Source organism: Pseudonaja textilis, chromosome 3 (genome assembly GCF_049901715.1).
Source record: "Pseudonaja textilis isolate UNSWEBS1 chromosome 3, rPseTex1.2, whole genome shotgun sequence".
Taxonomy (NCBI): domain Eukaryota; kingdom Metazoa; phylum Chordata; class Lepidosauria; order Squamata; family Elapidae; genus Pseudonaja; species Pseudonaja textilis.
The window spans coordinates 19,901,451-19,921,579 of NC_141992.1; the positions used below are offsets into that span (position 1 = coordinate 19,901,451).

The 20,129-nt window shown below is 43.2% G+C and overlaps 1 protein-coding gene and 1 long non-coding RNA gene across 3 annotated transcripts in view; both read left to right on the top strand.

Annotated features, from left to right (window-relative positions):
- The first annotated feature begins 1,504 nt into the window (after positions 1–1,504).
- On the top strand, positions 1,505–4,416 carry LOC148126019 (uncharacterized). Its single transcript, XR_015742544.1, has 3 exons — positions 1,505–1,591; positions 2,063–2,109; positions 3,885–4,416. It is a non-coding gene; the product is annotated as an uncharacterized LOC148126019 (long non-coding RNA).
- Positions 4,417–10,446: 6,030 nt separating this feature from the next.
- The window catches only part of NFATC2 (nuclear factor of activated T cells 2), a 191,062-nt gene continuing 181,379 nt past the window's right edge, over positions 10,447–20,129 (top strand). The window contains exon 1 of one of the 2 annotated variants that reach the window (XM_087928993.1): positions 10,447–10,742. In XM_087928993.1, the coding sequence (XP_087785119.1) occupies positions 10,679–10,742 (64 nt within the window). In that variant the 5' untranslated portion in view covers positions 10,447–10,678. Of the gene's footprint in view, positions 10,743–12,809; positions 12,850–20,129 lie in introns of those variants that run through there. The other variant, XM_087928994.1, reaches the window with a different exon arrangement.

Sequence of the window (20,129 nt, forward strand, 5' to 3'; positions counted from 1 at the left end):
AAGCAATGGGTGGAAGCTCGCAAAAGAGAGATCCAACCTGGAATGAAGGAGAAGTTTCCTAAAAGTGAGAACAATTAATCAGTGGAACAGCTTGCCTTCTAGTGTTGTGGATGCTCCATCGCTGGAGGTTGTCAAGGAAAGATTGGACAACCATTTGTCCAGGATAGTATAAGGACTTTTGCCTTGGGCAGGAGTTTGGACTAGAAGGCTTCCAAGACCCCTTCTACCTTATGATTCTCTCCTTACTAAATGAAATGAAAACCATGTTCCTGTTACTAAAGAAAGAAAATAAAATAAATGGCATCTGTATGTATCTTTTCTTTTATGTATACGGAGAGTATTTACATCAAGACAAATTCCTTGTGTGTCCAATCACACTTGGCCAATAAAGTATTCTATTCTATTCTATGATTCTATTCTGTTTTGTGTTGCTTTGTTTTGTTTTGCTTTGCTTTGCTTTGCTTTGCTCTGCTTTGCTCTGCTTTGCTTTGCTTTGCTTTGCTTTGCTTTGCTTTGCTTTGTTCTGTTCTGTTCTGTTCTGTTCTGTTCTGTTCTGCTCTGCTCTGCTCTGCTCTGCTCTGCTCTGCTCTGCTCTACCCTGTCCTGTCCTATCCTATCCTATCTTCTAGGGAGAGAACATCTGACTCAGTGAGTTTCCCTTATTCCTACTGAGGAATATATGAGCAGAAGAAGCAATCTTATCTCAATCCCTGCCCATTTGGTGGGAAGAGGAACAAAAGAGTCAACCCAGATGGAAGTCAAGAGAATTCCAACAACTGGGATCAATGGTGTCAAGGAGAACATTGGAAGTGATTAGGACTAAGGAGGCTTCTCTCCTTACTAAATGAAATAAAAACCATGTTCCTGTTACTAAAGAAAGAAAAGAAAAAAATGGCATCTGGTCTTCCACCAAAAGGAACTGAAATATATAACTATATAGAAAACTCTTCTGGTTTCTAGGGAAACTCCTTCTCCTTCTCCTTGGGAATTCCAGGAAGTTATATAACACATGAACTCGCTTCCTCCCCAGTCCATGGTCACTCTCGGGTCTCCTGTAGCAAAGCCAGTCCCAGAAACGGTACCACCAGGAAAATTTAAGTCAGCGGTTGAGGAGCAGATGGGGTTGGCTGTCCTTCTCTCCAAGCCTTTGACAAGCAGCTGGGTTTGGAGAAAGTTAGATCATTCAGAAGGCAGCCTTTGTGGCCAACTGTCCCTTCTGGACTTGGAAGGGAATAGTAGGAGTAACAGGATTCAGCATTTTTCAAACTTGGGGAAAAATGCTGGTGGAAAAGAGATATTTTAGGAAAATTCTCTCATGTGTAGCAGCAGGAGCAGATGGATTTGGGGGCTATTTAAAGAAAAGACAATGTATTTTTAGAACAGGACTGGCTGAGGAGGGCCAAATGAAGTGTTCTAACCATGGAAAAAGGATTCTCCCTGTTGTAATGCAGGAATGCGGAGGAGGATCTTTCCACCTGCAGAGCCCAAATTCTCCCTTCCTTTGGAGAAATATGTTAATTTAGGAAACCCTCCGTCTCTCAAGAGAAGCAGGAGTTCCTATACTGTTGTGGTCAAGTCAGTATGTATCCTGGTAGGTAAATGTATCTGCTCAACTACTTTTTTCCTTAAAAAAAATATTGATTTACAGATTCAAAAATGCCACTTCTTAAGGGCTGCGCTGAAAGTGTCAGTCCCTCTGTTTCAGCATTCTTCACATTCCTGAACATTTAATATAGATTGAGCAGCATATAGGTGGATTTAAAAAAAAAAAAAACACCATGCAAACCCTATAGATACCTGCCTCCAGACATAGATTAGAAATGGTATGCAAGAAATTTTGAGTTTGCACATTTGATTAAGCCTTTGTTTGGATGCATTTGCACAATCCAGTATGCCAGGCATAGACTATGGTTTAACCCCCCATAACTGGAGACAACATGCTAAACCTCAAATATATAAAAGAACTTATTGGCTAGTGTAATATGGGAATAAAGTGTGTCTGTGAATTGTGTCTTTGCGTAAATGTATAGTTCAGTGGATTTTTTTGTTTATATGTCTCTAGGTCTTGATTCCTGAAGACTGCCTAGACATGTCCCTGCAATCTTCTTGGTAAGTGGTTTGCCAATTGGCCCCTACCTGGAGGGATGAGCCCAAGGGCACCCAGTTGGTTTTATGTTTTCCCAGTTTCTAGCCTGGTGGCTTAACCACTATACCAAACTAGCTCCTTCAATGGAAAATCATGTCCTGAAAAATTATGAAATATGCACTTTTTCTATCACCACATGATTATAGAAAACTAGTTCTGCTTTTGATACAGTCCCAAGAGATGAGATAAGCAGTGGTGCAACATATGGGTGTAGAAAAATCACACTTTGATTCCCAAAGAAAAACAATACTCCAAACCTATCGTTGGTAGAGCACTTCAAAGCTTTGAAACAATCTTGGCTTCATTGAAGGCTTTTGCACTCTTGGATGCCACAGGCCTCTCACCAGCCATTTCTAAAAGGGCACTATAGGTAGTCATCAAATTACAACTGGTTGCTTACTGATATTCAAAGTTACAATGGACCTCAGAAAAGGGACTTATAACCCAGATACAACATTACAATGGCTACCCTTTCCCAGGGTCATGTGATCACATTTAGAGCACTTAGCAACCAGCCCTTATTTGTGACCATTTGCAGCATCCTCTGGTCACATAGCCACAATTGACAACATTTTTGCCAGAAATCGAGATTTTCTTTGCATTTCTGTCAAAAAAATGTCCCATAGCAAACAATGGGTTCAGTTAACAACCATAGCATTTGCTTTAAGATTGCAGATTTCACTTTACAATTACTGTGTTCACTTAACGATTGATGCAAAAAGCTAGTAAAATTGGGCACCTCACACTGTAACCAGCCTAATGTCTGTTGCAACTTAAAACTGAAATTGCAACTCAATTATGCTCATAAGTCAAGAACTACCTGCATTGCTTTGCTTTGCAAGGATCTGAGCTAGTAATTCTGCCTACTTAGTACATGAAGGATTTCCATCACCTCCTGCAAGGATTGCCTAGGACAGGAGTGTCAAACTCACGTCATCATGGTGGTGGCATCACGTGACTTTTTTCCCCTTTGCTAAACTGGGTGTGGCCAGCTTGTGACGCATCCAGCCCACAGGCTGGGAGTTTGAAGCCCCGGGCTAGGACAAGGCCTTGAGAAGTGAAGCAGCCTCCACCAGGAGAATCATGAGGTCTCTGCAGTCCAGCTGAGATGAAGCACAGCTATCTAGACCAAGTCTAAAAATTTGCCAATATCTTTATGAGGCCAAGTGAAGTCACAAAAATGGGTACAAGCCAAATTCTATTTTAGACTGGCCATGGCATGGCTGAAAGCTCAAGTCTAATTGAGCGGGAATTTGTTTTATTTTATTTTGCTTCTTTGTAATTCCATAATTTTTGAAACAGCCAAAACAAAAAAAAACCACATTGTGGCTTAACATGATATGCAAAATGTGTAAATCGGCTTCAGATGTAGCTTTAATGTTGCTTTATTATGCACTTCAGTTTCAAAGGTATGTTTTAAATCGATCGCAGGTCTGAATTAAGGGCTAGATATCCCGAGGAATATAACACTCTCGTTTTATTTTTATGTAACTCAAGCAATTTGGAGCATTCTTGAATCATGGTGATCATTGATCATATAATAGTATCTCATCTCGATTACCAATGAAAAAAATCAGATTGATTACTTCAGGAAACCTAAAGATAAACAAATGGTACTTTATTTCCAAAAAAATTGTATGAGTAATATAATATAGAAATGTAGAAATCTATATATACTACCGGTACTAAAACTATCCTGTCTGTAACTTTTAACTTGGTGAAACTTAATGCATTGTAGGTCAAAATGTTTTGAATGAAGATACCTCAAATGGGATAACTTACAGAATGCATCCAAAACTGGGGATCCATGATTTCTGTGGAACTGAAATTTGGCAAATTTTATAAAATATTTCATGACAATTTATGATATAATACAAGATGTCTTAAAATACTTCCTTTGGTCAATTTCTAAAGTTTGATGGTGCTATGCAGTTCAACATGGGCTACTTTCAAGACAGTTACATCTCTGAGCATCTCCGCGAATTTTGAAGAACTTTTCAAGTACATTAGAAGCTCTGTGATTGGTTGAAGGCACTGAGGAATATGGTAAGGAAATATCTCTGCAACAATGAGCAAGAGATATGTATGGACATCTTGTAATAGATGACATCTCCCATCTCGCTGAAATCAATAGGTTTCAGTGTATATTTTCCATTCACTTCAGTAGAATTTCAGGATTTCCTCTCTATATCTCTAATTAGCACCTATCCTCATGAGAATAGGAAATGCTTTTATAAAAACGATTTATATGCATATATTTCTTTGACAAAACGTATTGTCAGAATGAGATCTGCAAAAATCTTGTTTTATCCTGTTTTGATATTTTTCTAATTGCTTTGAATGAGAATGCTGGTCTTTCTGATCTTTCTGAAAGAAAGAAAAAAGGAAGAACTGTTCTCTGAATTCAGAATATTGTGTTTGTAATTACATTTAATGATGCACATTAACACGGGGCTGAATTATACCTATTGTTTCTAGTATTCTGTGTGACTGATTTATTTCTACAGAGCTTTTCTCCAAAAGCAGAGGTTTCAATTGTGAAGTCTAAAAAGACCTGGGATTAAATTAGTCAGTGTACTTGACCTGGAACTTACATTCAGTTACTCTCCTTCTTTCACATAAATATAATTCAGAAGTGTCGCAAACTAGACCAGAGAAACACCAACTGACTTTTGTGCTGAAATATGAACATGAGACCAACTGTTTTTGCAAGTAAAATATTTTTACCTGTGTAGAACAATATGAAATACTCCCTTAATACATAGAATCCACTTTGGTTCAGTGAATTTGGACTAGGGTATGGCTGCTGTATCCATTTCACTTGTGCTTAACATCCAAAGCTCTAGAGAATTGAAAAGGCTCTTACCATTTTGACTGGTGCTGTCAGTCTGTGCTCCATGCAAAATCCAAGAAAGAAATACTTAGACTCCATAGATTAGAGAAAAGAAATCTTTTACTGAAAAATGAAATGGTAGCATCAGGTAAAATTCTGAATCTGAGAAATTAGGTGCGCAAACCACATATGCAAAGTGATGGAATTGTTCTCACCCCCCAAAGTTCAAAAGATTCTTCCAGTTAAAAGTTCTGGATATGATCATGTGGGTATCTTCAGGTGGCGATGAGGCCTCTTTCCATTGACCTTGGCATATTTTGATAAAGATTTGCAGCTGCGCAAAGGAAAGAAAGCTAAGCGAGAAATAGAAAGCTAAAAGCAAGAATTTATACTCCCCCCGCCACTCCTCATTTACACAACGCAAGAATGTAACACCTCCAGCTCTCTTTCCAGACAATTCCCCCCTCCTCCCCCCATTACTTATGGCAGCCAAAAGATGCAAAGCAGTAGCAGAAGATCTTGAAGGCTGACATTCGGCCCTCCTAGAAAAAAGACGTTAGTCCTGCAAGAGAAAAAAGAAAACATAAAAGATACTGATTACCAATCAAATACATTTCTAGGGTTTGTCAGGATATTTTGTGCAAAAGTCTTTGATCAGCTTAGGGGCTCTAACATCCTTCTCATTGACCCACTCAGCTTGGGAAGAAGGGAAATGTTTCTTGAAGGCTGACAGGTGCTAAAGGTAGAACTCTACTGTGGCTTCAGAATAAGTTTGTTTTAATGACCTTCCTAACTCTGTATTTTAATTCAGAATGGGACCAATTGGAAATCATCCCATAACTGCTGACAGAAAGCTCAATGAACTCACGAAGTTATTTCATTTCTTTAAGGAAAAAGTAGCCCCTGATCATTTCAAAATCAGAAATGCTAGTTTTTTTCATTGGCTGATTTTGTGGAATTCCAGTTAATTTATTCAAAGACTAGCAAACTTAAGCCAGTCTCCAATAGTGGTGAAAGTGCAGGCCTAGAAACCAGTAGATTTCTAGTTCTGCTTTAGGTATGAAAGCTGGCTGGGTGACTCTGGCCTAATCACTCTCAACCCAACTCACCTCACAGGTGGGAGAAATAGGAGGAGAAAGGAGTATTATATCTGTTTACCACCTTCAGCTATTTTTAAAGTCATAAATATGGATAAAAATTAAATAAAAACCCCTATTTCTTCAAATGTGCGTGAATTAGATCTTTTGGCATTGGTATTTGTAGGGAATCAAGATAGCGGTCATCACTTTAACTTGGCAAATGCCCAAATACACTGTGAGAAGGGGTATAGACAAACCAATGTAGAAGTGTGCAGGTAAAATCCTGAAGGCAGATCCACCTCTCATTCCTTCTCTAGTAAAATATCTGATGGATCTTGAAAGCCAAAGCGGAAGAATACCTTTGCCTATAGCAAGTGGAACACTCACAAATCAGAACAATAGCAATAGTACTTAGACTTTTATATTGCTTAGAGCCCTCTCTAAGCGGTTTACAGAGTCAGCATATTGCCCCCGACAATCTAGGTCCACATTTTACTGACCTCAGAAGATTGGAAGGCTGAGTCAATCTTGAGCCTGGTGAGATTCGAACTGCCAAATTGTAGGTAGCCGGCAGTCAGCAGAAGTAGCCTGGAGTACTGCATTCTGACCACTGTGCTACCACAGCTCGTGCCTTTGGACAATTACTTGGAACAGACACTATAGAGATAAGGGCAGGGTGTGGCACATCTTACATTGGCATTGTTTTGTGCTATGTCAAGGATATGTATCCACTACTTCAGTCTAAAAGTCTACCATGAAAATATATATATTGTAGACTATAAGTACTCTACAATATTCATCTTTTAGGAAGCAACAGCTGTAATGTCAAAAGGAGATGAGGGCAGGTTCAAAAGACAGCTGTTATTTCTCCCCTTGGGAGAGAAGTCTGTCATCCACACTTTCTTCATTGAAGGTTCATGTCCTTCTGTATTTTCCAGTTGAGCACACACGGGCTGCTTGGAGCAGGTTCGGAAGAAATTGTGTTATGTAACATGTGCCCCTAGGCACCAGTATATTTTCTCCTAAGTGTTTCCAAGAGTGACAGGACAGAAGGGGGTGGGGGAATGTGTTTCCCTCTCTTGCTCTCAGTTGCTACTACACAAACCTTACCATAACAAATCCAGGAACAGAAATTCCAGAGATGCAATTCAAAAACGGAGGAGAGGCAAGATGGAAAGGTCTTGTTTTATGCCAGCCAGCTGTATTGTTCAACTGGAGTCCAAGTTCATGAACAGAAGATGACTCAGCCTCTGCTGATTCCCATGGCCACCTCTGACCCTGACAGCAGTTTGTGTACTGAATGGCAGTTTTGAGATGGCCCAGAGCATCCACAGTTATCACTCACCCTGGCGGTAATTCAGATAGAGACTAGCAGTTCCAAGGTATCCCAAAGGGTCAGGTTCAAAGGAGTCCAAAAATCTAGTTTTATTTAACCTAAATCATCTCTTACTCTGACAGCTGACAGTAGTATGTATACCAAATCCTCTCCTTTCCAACTTATCATTGCAACAAGTCTGTAAAACAGCTTAAGGCTGTGTGTGGTCTAAGATCATCAGGAACAGGGTTGTCTCAATAGGACCCTTCCAGTTCTCTCTAATACTCTAAATATTGCACTATCTCCATGTGTATTATAAGTGTTTTCAACCTAAAGCATTCTTCTGCATAATATTATTTAAACACAGCAGCTGCAACCCACTTTAATGAATGATTCCTACCCATCCTGAATTTTTCAAATTTAAAATTAATTGTTTGGAGATAGCTCTCATTTCATTCTCATATCAGTTCCCATAAGCAACCCTTATGGTTCACTGAGTCAATTAATCAACATCAAGTAATCTTGGATGTAAATTATCAATAAATGTAATGAAAGAACCGTATGCATATTCACATAATTATATTAACACATTAATACAAATTCTCTTAATATAAATGTCCTGCTAAATCTGTTTGGGTGTCTCATTTTTCCATGGACACAGAAAATTGAGGCTATCTTTGAATTTTAAGTGTTATTCCTAGGTGTGCTCTCAGAAAGGACATGGGACCAGGCTGAATCAGAGTTGCGCAAAAACAACATTTTATTTTCATTTAATGAAATGTACCTATATAAAATGCAGTAAAAACAATTGATAGAACAGGGGTGTCAAACTCAAGGCCCAGGGGCCAGATCCTGCCGTGGGGTGCTTGATCTGGCCCGTGGGGCCACCGTGGAAACAGTGAAGGACCAGCTTGTGGTGTCCCTACCAGCTAAAATGGAGCTCAGGAGGGCTGCGTGTGGCCCTAATGAACTACATTTTTGCTGGTGGAGGGTTGCAGGAGGCTGTTACAACCGAAAATGCAGCTCGGAAGCCCATTTTTGCTGGCAGAGCACTTGAGTCTTCACAGGTGCCCCACCCTTGAGTGACATTGAATTGGCCATGCCCACCCTAGCCACACCCACCATCATTTCCCCCCCCCCCCCGACCCGCCGAGGTCAAACACAACCATGATGCGGCCCTCAATGAAATTGAGTTTGACAACCCTGTGGTAGAGGCTGTGTAGACTTGGCTGGGAAGGATCTGACTCCAACTCAAACCTACCAAGACTGAGAGGACATGGATATTAGGGCCAACTATACATTTGGATGGGGTAGCACTTCTCAGTTCGAGAGTGGTGTCAACAGTAGGGCTTATCTTGGACTCATAACTCCTGCTTGATGACAGTTGTACCTAAGGAGCATCTGTTACTAAATCAAGAGGCTCTTCTGAAGACTTCCCTTCAGACTTTCATCATATTGTCATGTCATAGCTGAAGTGTAACATAGAGCAAAACTAAGTGAATTAATCATTAGATTTATATCCTGCTTTTACTTTGTACAACCCCACATGGTGCATACAATTGTTGGAATGGGTCGTCTGAAAGAGGATGCAGTAAGGGTGAAGAAACAATCATGTTTTACCATCCCTTACCCAAGGTAAGCTTTAACAGGGTGATCTTCCTCTGTAGTACTGTGGGTATTTCTTAGCCCTCTTTAGCTTCCCCAACTCTCCATATATCATGGAGGCCATTTGGACATGATCTGATCCAAGGCCATGGCTGCTCCTCCATTCCATGTGGCCACCAAGCAGATTTCTCAGGACAACCCCAGGTTCCCTTTGCAACCCAACTGGATCCATTAGTTGCTTGGGGCAAGTCAAGCTCATAGGTTCAGACTCCCTGTGGAGGGGAAGGGAGGCTCCCCAGGGTTTTACCAATATCTTCCCCAATTCCAGAGCACCCCACCATTGACAGAAAACAGATCATGCATATAACCAGAGTCCATTATGTGCTGGACTCTGGATGATTAAGATAGGGCCATTGTGGCATGAACTCCAAGGCTAAGGGTTGGCAGAATCCATGCTTAGGGTTGGCAAGTTGAAGTTCCCCAGGACCATAAGCCTGGGCAACTCCACTGTTAGGGAGCTGAGGAACTCAGGCAGGGATGTTGCTACACAGCAAGTAAGCTGGTACAATAGCAACAGTCCCAATTGATCCCTCTTAGTGCTTATTTAATAAATAGAGCCTGGCACCCAGTAATCTGAGGAGTTGTGCCCCTAGATGCCTCTCAGATATATTGGATGACCTCTTCCCACCTCACCCCCATCTTGGCCTTCTGCTGTGCCATTGATAGATGTTGGGTGAATATCTGAAATGAATGCCATTACATCCCCAAAATTAACATCTCAGCTACTGATAATATTCAGTAGCGAATAGATTTCTCCTTTTCTCCCTTTCTCCTTCAAAATTCTCTGCAATATATATATATAATTATATATAATTTTGGGGATATATATATTTGCTTTCCAGAAGTGGTAGCAGTTTGACTCAGCTCGATCCCAAACCAGTCAGAAATCATCTATGTCTTAGCTCTCAGTTCATTCCATTTTAGCCCTATTTAATAGGGCAAAGAGAACAATCAATTTATGCCCTAGAGACTTTGGGAGAGAATCTCATTGAATTCTGAGGGTCACCTTCTTAGGTAAAGGCACCAAGAAGGAATAACCTCCATCGTCTGTCCGTCCATGTGTCCATCATCTTCTCCAGGGTTTTTTTTTTTTTTTGGTCCTGGCGTTCCCCTGCCCCCTCCCCCCCCCCCCCCCCCATTGGCGCAGCTCAACAATCGGCTGCTTGTGTCGCGGCCCAGAGAAAGAGGAGAGCGGGAGAAAGCGGGGGGAGCTACAGGGCCGCCTTTTGGCTCCGCTGCAAGGAGACGTCATGGATTCCGGAGTGTGGAAGTTTGCAGGAAAGCCCTCAGTTCAGGCGATGGAGGCGATCCAAGGGTTTCCATGGCACTGGGCATAAACAGGAGGAAACAGTGAGGGAATCCCGTTATTTTACAGCATTCAAGACTATAAACACTCAGAGCAGGGAAGGAAGTGGCTTTTCCCTCTCGGGTGACCCACCTCTCGCAGCACGCAAAGCCAGCAGCGCCGTCCGGGCCGCAGGACCCACGCGCGGCGCGGATCCTTCCCACGCGAGCGAGAGGCGGCGGATAGGCGCGGGACGACCATGGTCTGAATGAAGAAGACCTCCGTCAGCTCGCTCTTTCGCCCGTCCTCGGCGCCTTGTTCCCTCCCCGAGTAGCTTTGATTTTCAAAGTCCCAAATGCAGAGAGAAACCGCGTGCCGGCTGGTCCATTACCACCACATCATGAGGTCTGTGGATCAAGGTAGAGTCCTCGCATTTCTTCTTCTTCTTCTTCTCCTCTTTTTCTCCCCAGTTAATTATGCCGATCCCTCCTTCCGCGCGATCCCGTTGTTGCCCGCTTTCGCTATGCCTGAGTTAATTGGGAACGCGGGTGGGGGATCGCTACTCCTCCCTCCCTCCCTCCCTGCTCTTTTGCGCTCTCTGCGCGCGTCTCCGCTTGGAAGAAAGCACGGAAAGCGCAGGAGGGATCCGCGGGACTCCTGCCTGGCCGGAGTTAACAGGCACCCCCCCCCCCGCTCCCCCATCTAAAAGTGGCATCCCCACCGGCCGCCTTTCTGAAGTGGTCGCGGAGAGGATTGGGGAATACAAGAAGGGATTCCGGGGAAAGGCGGGAGAGCGGGGATAAATGAAGTATTTTCACGCGTGTAACCAGGCGCCCACGCACGCACGCCCACGCGCCCCGGGGAGACGCCTTTTTAACCGGGGAGAGAGGTTAAAGAGGATCCCTGGCGTGGGTTCGCCCATTGCTCTCTTCTGTTCGGGATCGTTTCCTTCCTGAATCCCTCCGAAGAGGCGTTTTCCTCCGGGACAAACCCCTTCCCGGAACCGTAGACCTTCGGGTTGGCTTAAAACGAATGCAAAGCCCGGTGGTTTGCACTGAGTTCTCGATTCAAAGAAGTGATTTAAGGCAAGGGGGATCAGTGTGGGAAGAAGAGGCCATTCTCCTGAAATCAACCGCTCTCGAATATACACGTCAGGGCTGGACTCATGATTGGACTCTATTCTGAGAGCGCCCGATTTGAGCCAAGGTTCCTGAGAAATGTTAACTATGATTTATGATCTATGACCTATCACTTTGTTCTTGTATGTGTGTACACTGAGAGTTTATACACCGGAGACAAATTCCTTCTGTGTCCAGTCACACTTGGCCAATAAAGAATTCTATTCTATTCTATTCTATTCTATTCTATTTTATTCTATTCCATTCCATTCCATTCCATCCTATCCTATCCTAATATCCTATCCTAATCTAATTCTATTCCCATTCCCATTCTAATTCCATTCCATTCCATTCTATTCTTTCAACGATACTCTATTCTATGCTGCTGTACTCTACTTTGCTCTACCCTACCCTACCCTATCCTACCCTATTCTACCCTACCCTACCTATTTTAAATAAACCGCTCAGTTTTAGCGCACTGCTCCTACCAAATTTATCCGTCCGAGCGCGAAGTTCCTCCGAAGTCCATCCCCCTCCCCTGCACGTTTTCAGGGCTTTATTTCCAAGTATGCCTACAGTAGAGTTCTCCGCCTTTAGGTTCCTTCTCAACCACCCACTCCCCAATATTTTTTAGTTCCTGCCTTGTCGTGCCAGGCATCCTCAGCAGCGAACTCCAATGGCGCTTTGGTAAGAGATTCTCAGAACGGCGGAAGATCCGTTCTTTTTAATAGGTCAGTCCTTAACACTGACCTATTCCCATTTCCTTTATTGGGATCGCGCGATTGGGGTTTCCAGCAGATCCGATCTGGGGGTGTTGAGGCAGAGCAGCAACATCAAGGACTAGTCGAGGATAGCGAGAAGGGGGTGGGGGGGGTAGGACTGGGAAATCCAGCGGGGATGGGATTGGGGTGAAAATTGGCGCAATTATGCCAGGAGCCAAATTCTGGAGAGAACCCATCCAAAATGTGCTTCAACATTTGGCATCGGACAGATCGCTACCTTTCCTTAAAGGCGAAAGAGGCAGTCAGTGAAAGGTATGAATATATTAAATATGATCTCTGGATATTATATTTCAATATTTATCGTTCCTCCTCCCCACCCCCATAGGACTTTAGTTGAATTCAGCCCTGGAGCACAAATCCTACACGGACCCTCGGGAGAAGCAGGTGGGGCCAAGTAAATATTCTCCCCATACCCCACCCCAACCTTTCTCTCCAGGTTTGGTGCCGTGAGCCCCGTTCCTGCGTGTCCCGGTCCTCGAAGTGAAGGAAGGAAGGGTTAAGAAGGGAGAAGGGGAGGTGTTTTCAGCGGAGATCAATGCGGATGGCTCCTCCGTTCAGCCCGGGCCTTCCAGCCGCTGTCGCTTTCCTGGAATTGGGCGCTCGAGGCTGCGCGTTGAGAGAATTGGGTAACTTCAGGTGCTCTGCGTCGTTATGTATGTTTGTGGGGGTGTGGTTAAGAGCCCGGTTTGAGCTGAACCAACAGCAGTTTTCCAATCTGGGGAGATTATAGGGAATTCGGGGGGTGCCTGGAGAGCGATCGGTAGCAAACGGTTTAAAGCTGCCCTTGGCTTCCCAATCACCCCGTGGTTTGCCCAACGTGCCCGGAAGGCTAAGATGTAGCTGGCAGGGTTCACTCCAGGCCTTTTAACCAGTCGAAGGCCGAACGTCTGCATTGGCACTGGCTAGCATTCATCTTGCATAAGGGAATGGGGATGTTGGGGGTGGGGGTTAACTTGGTGAGAGCTCTTTTGCATGGTTATAGGCGTCGTTCAAAGCCAGATAGTGGGCTGGTTCGAGAATAACAGAGTTGGAAGGGACTTTGGAGGTCTTCTAGTCCAACCCCCCGCTTGGGCAGGAAACCTTACACCATTTCACACAAATGGTTTGTCCAGTCTCTTCTTAAAAAAAAAAAAAAAACACTCCCAGCGTCCTCAACTTCTGGAGGCAAGCCGTTCCAAGCCACTGGTCCAACGATGACCCTCCGGGGTTCCTTCCACCTGAACTGCACCGACTCCGTTCGCTAACCGAGTGACGCCTCCCTCGGCTGTCCCTTTCGGGCCCGGGGCCGCAGCTCATGACTCAGGCTCCTCTGCTGAGAGGCGGTGAGTCCAGCGCGTCCGGGGCAAGAGCTCCGGAGATGAGAAACGGCGGAGGAGGAGCGCGGAGAGTGCAGTTAAGGTAACGCTCGTTGGGAATGGCAGGGAAAGGATTGCAGGCGTGCGTTTTTGCTTTGGGTGTGCGAGCGAGGGAGCGAGCGTGGTTTTTCTGATCGCGTTGAAGCGAAAAGGTCCCCTGGAAGCGTTCCAATCAACCCCCGGCCGGTTGGAAAGTGGCCACTGTCACTCTGGCCACCCCACGCGCGCCCTCCCTCCCTCCCTCGCTGGAGGGGAACTTCTCTCTTTTCGTCAATTGCTTGCCCTCTTTCGAGCTGGCCTCGCGGAGCCACGAGCTGGCGAGAGATGCTGGCGGGCGATAGGATGGGTGGTTTGGAGGCGCGGAGGTGGTTTGAGAAGGATCTGCTAGGGCGAAATAGGCAACCTCACCCTCGAGTGGCCGAACTGACCTCGGACTTGTCCGGATTGCGAAATAAGGCATGATCTAGCCGAACGGTGAACTAGCAATAGTCAAGGCACTTAGTCTTATATACCGCCCCAAACCACGGCCTGAGTGGTTTATAGCAGGGGTCTCCAACCTTGGCAACTTTAAGATTTATAGACTTCAACTCACAGAATTCCTCAGCCAGCAAAGCTGAAGTCCACAAATCTTACAGTTGGCCAAGGGTGGAGACTGCTGGTTTACAGGATCAGCATACTGTCCCCAACCATCTGGGTCTTTATCTAACCCACCACTGAAGAATAGAAGGCTGAGTCAAACCTCGAGCCCATCAGGATCGAACTCCAGACTGTGGGCAGAGTTAACTATCCCATCGTGCACAGCTCTTCTTTAAACCTGAAGCAAGAGTCCCAGTATGGGAAGACTTGCTTGGCGGAAGGGCAGTGGGTTAATGGAAAACAGGATTACATATTAATGAGCAGTACTGATTAGTATTGCTGTAGACTTTTTCTCAGGGAAGGAGGGGACTGCATTTTGCTCCTTCACATATCCCCCTTCCTCCAATTTTCTTGCACTAATATTGATTCTCTTGTGCAGGTGAAGGGTTAGTGTAGGGTACTGGTCTGTGTATCATTAAATAGGCCCATATCCATTGAATACTACTGCAAGATTACCTTGTGAATCATCAAGTACAGAATTGTACTCCTATTTTGTTTTTGGTTTTTTTAGCCATTGCAACTGTTCTCGTAACTCTCTTACTCTCTGAACCATCAGCAGAGTATACATCAAACCCTGAATTGCTGGTTTTACATAGCATTTTAATTGGAGCAGCAACTTCTAGTATTACAGGGGTTGTAGTACTCCAGATTGCAGAGTGTGGGATGGTACTTGATTATGCTTTGCTCAGCAGCAAAACTGATTGCTGTTGCTAAGCTGAAATGATTGGATTTTCATATCACCGCAGACGAAAATTAGATCAACCGTATTACCGGTATTGTTGCTTGCCCAGTACACTAATAGTTAATTAAATCCAGCTGCCACAACACACTGAGCTACAAACATTTTAGTCTAATGTGTGTGAACTAAGCCTAGAGTTTAGCTTTGTGTTGAAGTTGGCGGGGTTCACACACAATTCTAAATTATTAATTGTAAGTCCCATTGGCTGGATTTGGGCGATTACACAACCAGATTGTTTGTTACGCTCATTTTTCATAATGGGCTTAGTGAAATGGTTTTGCAATATAGAGGTGATAATAACCCAGGATTGCTTCTTTGGCCTTAGCTATTTGCATGTGAAAGGATTCCAGGGATATCTGTTGATGTCTAGGCCCACCTTATTTTACATTTCAGAAATGATCCCCATCTCAGAGCAGATAATTTGAAAAGGAAACTACAACAAAGAATTTTTCAGCTTATTTCAATTGTTGAATAAGCTTCAAAGATTGTTGCTATATAGCTGGATAGGGAGGAAAAAATACCACCCTATAATTAATCAGAGCGGCTCTGCTTTCCCCTTCTACCTCATTATGTCAGCATCCCATGAATGGCCAAATTAGCTGTGCATTATTGCTTTCAAGATCTCGCCAGTAATAAGACTGGTAAGGTGGAATCTCCCAGCTTGGTTTCTCCTCTAAGGCAGGGGTCTCCAACCTTGGCAACTTTAAGCCTGGTGGACTTCAACTCCCAGGATTCCTCAGCCAGCTGAGAGAGAGTAACTGGTCTGAGGTCACCTAGCTCAGGGGTCCTCAGCTGGCTGGGGAATTCTGGGAGTTGAAGTCCACCAAGCTTAAAGTTGCCAAGGTTGGAGACCTTTCCTCTAAGGTCCCTCCCTTCAGTGAACAAAACAGTCACTATTCATTCTTCTATAGGTGTGAGGGGACCTGTACGGGCAAGTAATGGTGATCTAGTAACTCATCCAACTAAAGGTCATAGGTGTTCTGTACAACTTCTGAATAGCAAGATGGGTGGCATGTAAATTTAATAAATATGCTTTTCTGTTAGGAGCAGGTGTGGAATTCAGCCAGTATGGGTGAACCAGTAGTTCCAGTGATCAGTTGGCCCCACCCACCCGCACCTGTGCTAGTGTCCTATATTTCTGTGTTTTGCAGCTCAGCTGATTCACAGGGCACAGTGGATAGCTGTGCCTCAGCTGTTTTACTCACTGGGGCTGCAATAGAAGGTAAGTTTTAGAGCTGAAGATGGGCAGTTTTCAAATGCAGCGCATGCTCACCGAACCAGTTGTTACACCAGTTGAATCCCACCACTGGTTAGGCACATAGGCAGGACTGGATAACTAATCTTGAATGAGCACAATCCTCGAAGATGCAAGTGTTATGGTTTGGCGGTCAATACTGGCAACAAGAGACATGGCTTGTAGCTCCCAGAAATAGCCTGTGAAATTGGTCAAATGTAGGTGTAGGATAGTTTCCTCGTGATCTCTGCTACTGGCTGGGGAATTCTGGGAGCTGAAGTCCACATATCTTGGGAAGATTGGGAAAGGCGGTGTAGACAAAATGGCACCTCTGCCCCATTAACCGGTGACCAAACTAGTAACGTAGCTGGGGGAAACTATCTGTCCTCTGTGTAGCACAGGACTACAGCTCTATCAGAGTTTGCTAGGCCTAGTTTTTAAATAAGTCTATCACTTTTTCAAGAGTATCCAACCTCTGTTTATGTGGTGCTCATGTTTAAGATCCTTTGTGTGCTGAGAAGCAGAAAAAAATTCATACGTTTGAGATAACGAAACTAGAAACCAAGGTTGTTTTTTTTAAAAAAATACATAATAGGTTATTGGAGTAGGAAGCCATAGTAAATTTAATAAATAAGAATATTATGCTTATGCATTTATTTTACCTCATATGTCACTCACTTCATAAGATTACGTTGCTCATAGCAGCAATTCATGGTGCATCCTATGACCAAACCCCCCCCCAATAAAGCTTATGACAAAATCCAGCAAGAATACAATGCAGGAAATAAGTGGGATAAAAGCTTTAAAAAGTTAACATCTAGGTTAGACACCTGGCATGCCTCTCGTGGAAAGTATTTTACAACTAATATGTCACTGCAGGGAGAAGAAAATTCTTCACCTGTTGTAGCTTATTTATTGAAGGCCCATAGAGAAGATTCTCTAAAGAAGATCTTAAATCCTGGATATTGTGTGGAAGTGAAAAAGTCTAACTACTGGTACCATACATTGTCCATACTCAGCGGTATTCTGGGCTAATAGAAGCTCCCTTGTACATTTCCAGAGAGGCTCCCATGGTATTAATTCAAGTGGCAAGGTAAGAAGCGAGGCTTTTTACAGTATATTCTAATGGGAGAACAGCTGTCCTCTTGGCTTAAGCTTTCAAAAACCCCTTCAAGCATTTTTTTTAATCCCTGGAAGAATGAAGATAGACCAGATGTCTCCAAACTTGTCAACTTTAAGACTTATGGATTTCAACTCCCAGAATTCTCCAGCCAGCTATGGAGAATTCAATTCTGGGAGCTGAAGTCCTCAAGTTGCCAAGTTTGGGGACCCCCTGAGATAAACCATTAAACAATGACAAGGAAAAAAACCTGGTCCCTTAGAGCAGGTTTTCTTAATCTTAGCAACTTTAAGACTTCAGTGTGTGGACTTCAGTTGAAGCACACATATCTTAAAATTGTGAAGATTGAGAAACTCTGATTTAAAGGCACCTCCACAAGGGTTTTAGTCGCAATGAATACATTTTAGGAGCATCTCAAGAGGACTCCCTGTCTAAGCAGAGAAATGGAACTAATAATTCTCATGCAGACTCAGTTTTTGGATAAGCCTTGTCCGTTGCTCGTCTTCATAGCATGTGGTTCCCGTGGGTACATCACTGGGTAAGGGAATGGATGGGGTTCAGAGTGGTATTCAGCAGGTTTTGGCCAGTTCTGGAGAACTGGTAGCAGAAATTTTGAGTTCAGAGAACCAGCAAATCCCACCTCTGACTTGCCCTGACCCCATCTATTATCTGCCCCATCTATAATCAGTCCCAGCTGATTGGCTGGGTCTTCTTTTGTTGCCCTGCACAGGAGAACGGAGCTGCTAAGCAGGTTAGTGGGGTGGGGAGGGAATGGGATTTTGCAGTAACCTTCCCCAGAAGTGGGGAGGAAATGGAGATTTTACAGTATCCTTCCCCTGCCACACCCACCAAGCCATTCCCACCAAGTCAAGTCAAGCCACGCCCACCAAGCCATGCACACAGAACCGGTAGTGAAAAAATTTGAATCCCACCACTGGTGGGATTTGAGACAACATGCAGCTACTACATACATTGATTGAGGGGTGGAAACCACTCTAGAGAAATGGGGTTGAACATACATTGAGGTTTCATCCAGCTCGCCACATGGCTTGGTTCGGTATCCAAAATGACTGTTAATGATAGGCAGGCTCTGAGAACCTGATTACTCTTGGATGGGAGACTATCAGGCATTCCCAGGGTGGTTAGATGGGAAACTGGAAAATACTGTGGAAGCAGGCAGTGGGAAGCCACTTCTGAATTGATGCCAACAAAAACTGTGGATAAGTGTCAAAATATCAGCAGGGGTTATGCCTGCTTGAAAAGAGACTTTATCTTAATTTAGAGGGGTTGGAAATTATAGCAATATCAATCATGGAATGTTGATACGTAAATATTAAGACATTATTATTATAGTTGGGAAGAACTGGCTCTTGACCCAGGCTTCTGGCAATGGAGAGTGGGACCCCTCATTTCACTACTCTTGCCAACTTTTATCTTTATCTTCAATCTTTTATTGGTTTTATTGTAATTTCTTTGATTGTTGTAAGCCACCCAGGGTTGTGGAGAGTTGGGCAGCATACAAGTTTAGTAAATTACTATTATTAGTGATTTGCATATATAATTCATGTATTTGAAGAATGCAACATTGCAGGCTAACTCTGCCGATTGCCAGCAGTTTGATCCTGACTGGCTCAAGGTTGACTCAGCCTTCCATCCTTCCGAGGTTGGTAACGTAAGGGTCCAGATTGTTGGGGGCAATATATGCTGACTCTGTAAACCACTTAGGGAGGGCTGTTCAAGCACTGTGAAGGAATATATAAATCTAAGGGCTATTGCTATATATTATGTTAAATTTATTCAATTAAATTTATTGCAATAATCCAGGGACAATGATTATGGCATTACTTTTTTCATGGCATGGCAATGTGGGCAATTATTTTATTTTATTTTATTTTATTTTATTTTATTTTATTTTATTTTTCCGGCCAAATATATAACCTTAACCATTATTTTCTAGAAATCAAACTATCCAAACAACCATACTACACTGCTGTGGCCAACATAAAGTGTCCTAATTTGCTGACACTTGATTTGTATGATATGATTGGAGGATGCTCACTTAGTTTATAACAAGCAATAAGATTATTTAGGTCAGATTAGCTAAGAGTTCTTACACTGTAGACTGGGATCTCCAGGGGTTATTGCAGGGGGGTGTTTACACATTTTAAAATCCATAGTGGGCAGTAGACATTCCAGAATTACATGTGTATTATTAAAAGTGGTAATTTTACTTCTTGGCTAATCCTAACCCCAGTGAACTTGTTAAATTTGTTCATATTGAGAGTCTCACAAATTTATTTCTCAATTTACTGGGTGACTGCACTGTCAAGCTTAAAACAGTGGGTTATTGACATCCTAGAAGTTGCTCCAGAATTACAAAATATATTAAAATATTTCCATGAAATCTAGTCAAATTATGAAACTTTACTCCTGATGCTTAAAATCAGGGTATTAAAGATCATAGTACAGGAAGGCATAATTAAGGCAAAAATCTGGTAAGAATCATTTCAGAAAGCAGTTCAGAACATTAGAGAGTGTCTTGTTCCAACTATTCTGAAGTTGTGTCTTTGTTCTTGATAACATTGTTTAAACTCTGGAATGAAGCTATGCCTGATGAAATTGAATAATAGATTGAGTTTCCTTGATTGTGGCCGGGATTAAAAATAAATAAATGGAAGTGACCTTTGAGAGAATAATAAACACATGTTTAATATCTGTGTTATTTAGCAAATTAATGTGCAATTCTGCTAGCACCAAAACACTAGACAGATAGAAATGCTTTTCTAATTAATGAACATATTTTACACAGTGAGATTTCATGT